The sequence below is a fragment of the Homarus americanus genome, unplaced genomic scaffold, assembly GCF_018991925.1.
Source record: "Homarus americanus isolate GMGI-L3 unplaced genomic scaffold, GMGI_Hamer_2.0 scaffold74, whole genome shotgun sequence".
Lineage (NCBI taxonomy): Eukaryota > Metazoa > Arthropoda > Malacostraca > Decapoda > Nephropidae > Homarus > Homarus americanus.
In genome coordinates this window covers 4,830,264-4,838,040 of record NW_024716951.1, presented here as the reverse complement: position 1 = coordinate 4,838,040, position 7,777 = coordinate 4,830,264, and the positions used below count along the sequence as shown (strand labels likewise).

Here is a 7,777-nt window from a genome sequence, read left to right as displayed (position 1 = left end):
TTAATCATACGGATGACTGAACCTGCTGGAAACGTTATTATTTTTTATTTATTGTAATTAAAATAGACAGAAAAAAATAATTAATAATTACCAGTGTAACTCAATTTTGGCTGCTCATTATTGTGGAAATGGAAATGCCAATCATCCATAATTATTTTTGTATATTGAGGCCTTATCTGTACACGACACACACACACACACACAGGATTTTTAAGGATTTTTTGTAATTTTTTTTAAATTTTTGTTCTCTGTCATATCCCACAAAGGGTATTGGTTCCCCTATACTGACAGACAAAGAGACAGAAAAAAGAACAGAAAAAACAATGAGAGGTGGACTAGAAAAAAGATTGCATTCCTTTGTCTAGATTTTTTTTTTTTTTACAAGCGAAAAAAAAAGGTTTATAGTTCGCATTTCACACTTTTTAGATAATGCTACTCGTGTACAGTGAGCGCTAAGGACTGACCCTCACTATTTTTGTTTCTTCCTTTCTAAAACAAAAAATAATTATATTAAACACAAAAACAACCAAAAATAAAGTAATTAAAACAAAATCCCTAGGAGAGGTATTTTTGGAGATCTATCAGTATAAAAATCTTAATATCATTACCCAGACTTTTTAATTTATATTTTTAAGATCTATTTATCATAAGAAAGTCTAAAATAGTGATAAAAATTCATCTCCCTCTTGATAAAATAAAATAAAATCGACATTAATATTGTTGTGTTTTTAAAGAATAAATCCTGTAATGAATAAACCCTAGGAGGTCAAGTTTGGCCCTCCAGTATCGCTAAATGAAAGCAGTGAAGGATTTCTGCACCGCGGGTCAGCCAAAGGTACACGCTGCCCCCTCTCTCCTTTCCCAAAATACTGGACCCGTTCGCTTGTTTCGGGGCAAATATTAAAACAAAACAAAACAAAACAAGAAACAGAACAAAACAAAATAGTGGACCCACAGCCGAGAACCACGCCAGTGTATTCACGTAGTCACAACCTTGAGGAACTCTGACTAGTTGAGGAACTCTGGCTAGTTGAGGAACTCTGGCTAGATGAGGAACTCTGGCTAGTTGAGGAACTCTGGCTAGATGAGGAACTCTGGCTAGTTGAGGAACTCTGGCTAGTTGAGGAACTCTGGCTAGTTGAGGAACTCTGGCTAGTTGAGGAACTCTGGCTAGTTGAGGAACTCTGGCTAGTTGAGGAACTCTGGCTAGTTGAGGAACTCTGGCTAGTTGAGGAACTCTGGCTAGTTGAGGAACTCTGGCTAGTTGAGGAACTCTGGCTAGATGAGGAACTCTGACTAGTTGAGGAACTCTAGCTAGCTGAGGAACTCTGGCTAGTTGAGGAACTCTGGCTAGTTGAGGAACTCTAGCTAGCTGAGGAACTCTGGCTAGTTGAGGAACTCTGGCTAGTTGAGGAACTCTAGCTAGCTGAGGAACTCTGACTAGCTGAGGAACTCTGGCTAGTTGAGGGCACTATTTGGATCCCTAATAATTCATCCCTTTGTTTACTTCACCTTAAAGATTAATCTCCAGAATCCTAACCTAATCTAACCTAACCTGAAGTGGTGAAGTGAGGGAGACGAGGTGAGGATATAAGCTGGGAGGAACCTTAAACAACAGGGTCCAGTTAATTCAGTCTACTTAAGAAAAAAAAGTTCCTTATGTGAGAGTAAACGTTGTGTGTACTAAAGAGCAAACGTTGAGGGGGTGTAATCCAGTGGACAGTATAGAGTGAAGGCGTGAGATATAGAGATATATGGTGCGTGTCCAGGGAACATGTCCAGCTACCATTTCCTAAATCTTGTGTCGTAAATATTGTCAGTAGGTGGGGGGAGAGAGGCTCAGTGTTTGTGTCTTACCTACCTCACTATACTTTATTGGGATAATAATAATATTAACAATGGTAATATTAATGACAATAACACTATTAATACTAATGATAATAATCGTATATCAATTTATATTATTAAAGATTGTCTACTAAAACCATTACTATTTCTTCTTCTACTACTACTATCACTACTACCGAGTTATACTAAAATACTTCAGATCTCTTCATATTAAATAAAGAAGAAGGAAAGTATATTGGCTTTACTGGATCAACATTCATTCAGCCATCCGTATTGTATTCCTTTACGAGCAGTCGACCATGACCAAGTCCAACATACAGTTACAGTATAACACACGTAACTGGCAACTGTGTGGGTGGTGGGTATAAAGGTGTAGGGAAGCTCAAGCAGAGGCACAACTTCACTCAACAGTGGAAGTGAAACACGATGAAGATCCTCTTCTTATGTAAGAAGTCGTTTAAGGAGAGATTTGTTAAGTTTTAGGTTTACGGTTTAGTCTTGGTTTGTTTCTCTGAATATATTGTCATGGTTTTGAATTATGTTATTCCTTCATGCTTATAATTAGTGTTATAGTGTTCTTCAGTATATCTTCATCTTTACAAGTGCAATTTGTTTTCCTTAAGTTTCAATGAGAAATCATATTGCTCATGAGTATAATTCATTCGGCGGTAATGTTACGGTATACAGTGTTCTCTCGTAGTGTTCACCTGCAGAGCGTACTCTCCTACAGCTGTCCTTCTGGCAGCGGCTACAGCCCAGACCTTCCTGGGCCAGCCCGCAAATCTGGTCATCCGTCTCAACCAGAACAAAGTCGCCTTGCAGCCGAACCAGGACAGCTTCCAGCAAGGTACCAGGGACTCCCAGCTCGGAACAAACAACCACCAGCAAAGAGTTGGGTTAGGATCCCAGCAAAGTTCCAGAGATTCTCAACAAAGACTTGCTGCTGCCCAACAGGGAACTGACAGCTTCCAGAAAAGTTCCAGAGATTCTCAACAAAGACATGCCACTACCCAACAGGGAGCTGACAACTTCCAGCAAAGTTCCAGAGCTTCTCAACAAGGACTTGCTGATGCCCAACAGGGAACTGACAGCTTCCAGCAAAGATCCAGGGACTCTCAACAAAGGCTTGCCACTACCCAACATGGAACTGGCAGCTTCCAGCAAAGTTCCCGAGATTCTCAACAAAGACTTGCTGATGCCCAACATGGAACTGACAGCTTCCAGCAAAGTTCCCGAGATTCTCAACAAAGACATGCCACTACCCAACAGGGAACTGGCGGCTTCCAGCAAAGTTCTCGAGACTCTCAACAAAGACATGCTGCTGCCCAACAGGGAACTGGCAGCTTCCAGCAAAGTTCCCGAGACTCTCAACAAAGACATGCTGCTGCCCAACAGGGAACTGACAGCTTCCAGCAAAGTTCCCGAGATTCTCAACAAAGACTTGCTGCTGCCCAACAGGGAACTGACAGCTTCCAGCAAAGTTCCAGAGATTCTCCACAAAGACATGCCACTACCCAACAGGGAACTGACAGCTTCCAGCAAAGTTCCAGAGATTCTCAACAAAGACATGCCACTACCCAACAGGGAACTGGCAGCTTCCAGCAAAGTTCCCGAGATTCTCAACAAAGACTTGCTGCTGCCCAACAGGGAACTGACAGCTTTCAGCAAAGTTCCCGAGACTCTCAACAAAGACATGCCACTACCCAACAGGGAACTGACAGCTTCCAGCAAAGTTCCAGAGATTCTCAACAAAGACATGCCACTACCCAACAGGGAACTGGCAGCTTCCAGCAAAGTTCCCGAGATTCTCAACAAAGACTTGCTGCTGCCCAACAGGGAACTGACAGCTTCCAGCAAAGTTCCCGAGACTCTCAACAAAGACATGCCACTACCCAACAGGGAACTGGCGGCTTCCAGCAAAGTTCCCGAGATTCTCAACAAAGACTTGCCACTGCCCAACAGGGAACTGGCAGCTTCCAGCAAAGTTCCCGAGATTCTCAACAAAGACTTGCTGCTGCCCAACAGGGAACTGGCAGCTTCCATCAAAGTTCCCGAGATTCTCAACAAAGACATGCCACTACCCAACAGGGAACTGGCAGCTTCCAGCAAAGTTCCCGAGATTCTCAACAAAGACTTGCTGCTGCCCAACAGGGAACTGACAGCTTCCAGCAAAGTTCCCGAGATTCTCAACAAAGACTTGCTGCTGCCCAACAGGGAACTGACAGCTTCCAGCAAAGTTCTAGAGATTCTCAACAAAGACTTGCCACTGCCCAACAGGGAACTGACGGCTTCCAGCAAAGTTCCCGAGATTCTCAACAAAGACTTGCTGCTACCCAACAAGAGCTCAACAGCTTCCAGCAAAACTCCCGTGGTTCTCAGCAAATTTCGGCCAACTTTCAACAAGAACTTAGACGACCCCAGCAAGTGTCTGGAACAAGCCAAGTTACTTTCAACAGTAATCAGCAGAGGTCTGACCGATTCCAAGAAAGTTCCCTTGCGGCAAATCAAGGCATCAGGGCAAATCACCAAACTTCAGGAAGGTTCCAGCAAGACTCTGGTGTAACCCGAGAAGTTTTTGATAATAATGAAGGAGAAAATAACCTGTTCCAACTGAGTTTCTCAGGATCTGCACAAGGCCTTACTGGAGGGTCTAGCCAAGTCTTGCAGAGATCCAGCGATTCCCAGGGAGGGAATACATTACAGCAGGGGGCCAGTGCACTGCAACTAAACAACAACCAGAGGACGAGCAACTTCCAGCTGGGGTCGACAGACTTCCAGTCACAGAGAAGACAAACGTCGCTGAGTCAGCTTCAACAGGGCACCGGGAGACTGTTTCTTCAAGGAAGCAATTTACAGACCAGTGCCAACTCACAGCTCATTAACAATCAAATCTCAGGTTCAGGAGCTGTAAGATTCAGTGAAACTCTGAAGGAGGAAGTGAATGGCGTGTTGGAGCCCCTAAACCTGCCCTCCGGTGCCAGGCTTCTGTTGGGAGACATCAGCACCACCTTCAGCTGTACTAATCAGCCTTACGGGTACTTCGCTGACGAAGAGAACTTCTGCAGAGTCTTCCATGTGTGTTACCCGGTGATGTTGATCAACGGCATCATCAAGACCAACCAATATAGGTGAGTACCTACTGACACCTGCCGTTGGTAGCGGAGTTGGTAGCTGTTGACATACATCATTACAGGTTGGCAATCAATACAGAAATGGAAATCGTTTCCATGGTAATTCAAAACCACCTGTCATACACTAACTCATATCGATTATTATTCTGATCACTTCTGCCGTGCTTTAACAACTTTGAGTCACCATTATATGAAAGTTACGAACATTTTCAGGGATAGTTAACTGAATTCTGAGTGCGTCAGTGAAAAAAAGGTTCTCTAAAATACCCAGCGTTGGTCTAATACAAAAATTTCCACAGCTTCATGTGTGGCGAGGGATCTAAGTTTGACCAGAGAGAGACGACTTGTGTCCACGACGCTGACGCCATCCCTTGTAACACTTCCTCCCAGTTCTACGCCAAGAACGCCCAGTTTGGTTTTCCTCAGGATCGAGATGCTTTCAAGAAGTAACTTCTACACCCGCATAAAACTGACTCTGAAGACGGAGAGAAGTTGTTCAGGAGACCCACTACCTCTCCCTCCCCCCCCGTGTGGCCTCCTTACTGTTGTGTGTGTGTGAACCTCAACAGCTAACGGCCTCCTGAAGCACGTAAACAAAACTGATATAATATTTTAGTATAGTTCCTCTGAACGGATGGTGTCTATGTATCACCTCTTCAGACATTCATAAATCTCTCAATTAGATAAAAAAAAATGTATGTTATCTTCCAAATCAATTTTTGGATCATAATGGACCTGCAGAGGGTGTGTCGATCTTAATAAATAAACCTAGACTTCAATTTTACGTTTAGTGTTTTGTTATACCAAGAAATATGACATAACAACATCAGTAGTCACAGCATTACACGTATATCAACAAACCAGACACACGGGAAATGAGACTCAACTCTAAATAGTCAGTGTATCAATTGGCTAAGATATACACAAATAAACAACAACAACTTGGGTATGACTTTGCTTGGGAGATTGGTATCCCCGCATCCCCTGAGCAACGCGCTTGTGCATTATGCAGAAGACCCGACAGCCGCACCCTTATTCACTACCTCCTAAGATGTCCCCACACACAACGCTTCCGTGACGCTGCTGGACCACCACTCCACGACCCCCTGACGGAGACACGATGATCCTCCCCATACTGGCCAAATATTTTTAAAAAAATATTGATTATGTGTTAAAGGAATATCTTTCCTTCCTTAGGCTTTAGTAAGCCCCTTTATAATATTTATACTGTATATACTTGTCACACTTGCCAGATGCTTCTGGTGTCATTGTACAGGGGTACCTAGTGACAGCACTAGGATCCCGCTTCCTCTATCAAGGAATAAACAAATGAAATTGAAAAAATTGAAATTGAACAACAACAACATATAAAAACCACCACATACCATAAAACAAATGACAACTACCTGCGTAAATTATCTGCGTAAACTGATAATAAAAGATGAATTTTATATCTCTTTACCTGTTCAGTTTATAGGTGATGAGACTATATTGAGAACAAAAAACCTCTTTGATATGTAGTGTTCGATCCTCTTCAGATGCCGGGGATGACCTTAGTCCAATATTATCCTCTTTTATGGAGTTTACGTGTGTGTGTGTGTGTGTGTGTGTGTGTGTGTGTGTTGATGGTAATGATTATATGGCATGCCTTTATCACCCTCTTATCGCTACCCTCTCGTCATTCATTATCACCCACTCATCATCCACACATCACCCACTCATCACCCCACTCATTCACACATCACTCAATCATCATCCACTCACCACCTCACCCACTCATCATCCACACATCACCTCACCCAATCATCATCCACTCACCACCTCACCCACTCATCATCCACACATCACCTCACCCAATCATCATCCACTCACCACCTCACCCAATCATCATCCACACATCACCTCACCCACTCATCATCCACTCATCACCCCACTCATCCACACAGGGCTCTGGATGGCACTATTACAGGTGAGTGATGGCGCCCTATTACTACTAATTGCCATGATGGTGTGGTCGTGAAATTACCAACTGTGTGATACGAATGATGTGTACTAGGTGTTGGCTGGTGAGGGTATACCTGTAATTGCTATGACAGGTGTGTAGGTGTAGTGACAGGTGTGTAGGTGATGTGAGAGGTGTGCAGGTGTTGTGATTGGTGCGTATATGTTGTGGGAGGTGTGTATGTGTGGTAGCAAGTGTGTATGTGTGGTAACGGGTGTATATGTGTGGTAACAGGTGTGTAGGTGTGGTGGGGTGTGTGTAGGAGTTGTGACAGGTGTGAATGTGGTAACAGGTGTGTGTATATGTGTGGTGACAAGTAAGTATGTGGTAACAGGTGTGCATGTGTGTGGTAGCAGGTGTGTACTGTATGTGTGAGGAGATAGGCAAGATAAATGAACCCTCTGTTAAATGTTATCACCACGTACTCTCTTTCTCTTTTTCTTTCTCACCCCTTCTCTCTCTCTCTCTTTCACCTCCCCTCTCTCTCTCTCTCTCTCTCTCTAGCCCTCTCTGTCTCTCTATATTTTGCACCCACTGTAGCTGGCCAAGTATTATAACCTTTTCACCGTCGTTAATTACACTTGCTTCTCATCACAGCAAATTCCTCCCAGTGGCTTTTGTAATTCCCGACGAGATAAGAGAGAAAATGATGATAATGATAATGATAATGATGAATAACGTTATAATAATAATAGTAAAAAGTTATAACTTCTACTACTGGATCAGAGACTATGTAAACAAACAACTCTACGCCAGAAAAATTACGTGGACCCGGAAAAGACCTTATTTAATACCA

General features: G+C 43.2%; 2 protein-coding genes across 2 annotated transcripts; one reads left to right on the top strand and one right to left on the bottom strand.

Annotated features, from left to right (window-relative positions):
* Positions 1–432: 432 nt before the first annotated feature.
* Positions 433–2,108, bottom strand: LOC121858569. The gene is made up of 3 exons (XM_042355058.1): positions 2,094–2,108; positions 956–1,471; positions 433–489 (listed from the first exon to the last, which is right to left on the bottom strand). Exons 1-3 carry the CDS (start codon positions 2,106–2,108, stop codon positions 433–435), a joined length of 588 nt encoding a protein of 195 aa, XP_042210992.1.
* Positions 2,109–2,251: 143 nt separating this feature from the next.
* Positions 2,252–5,764, top strand: LOC121858750 (hornerin-like). Its single transcript, XM_042355383.1, has 3 exons — positions 2,252–2,293; positions 2,579–4,976; positions 5,279–5,764. Exons 1-3 carry the CDS (start codon positions 2,275–2,277, stop codon positions 5,427–5,429), a joined length of 2,568 nt encoding a protein of 855 aa, XP_042211317.1. The 5' UTR covers positions 2,252–2,274; the 3' UTR covers positions 5,430–5,764.
* The last annotated feature ends 2,013 nt before the right edge of the window (positions 5,765–7,777 follow it).

What these genes read in the sequence shown, in the direction of transcription:
- LOC121858750 (XM_042355383.1), top strand. An exon ending in ATCAAGACCAACCAATATAG is followed by an intron (nt 4,977 to 5,278) that starts GTGAGTACCTAC and finishes AAATTTCCACAG; the next exon opens with CTTCATGTGTGGCGAGGGAT.
- LOC121858569 (XM_042355058.1), bottom strand. An exon ending in CACTGGCGTGGTTCTCGGCT is followed by an intron (nt 490 to 955) that starts GTGGGTCCACTA and finishes TTTTTGTTTTAG; the next exon opens with AAAGGAAGAAACAAAAATAG.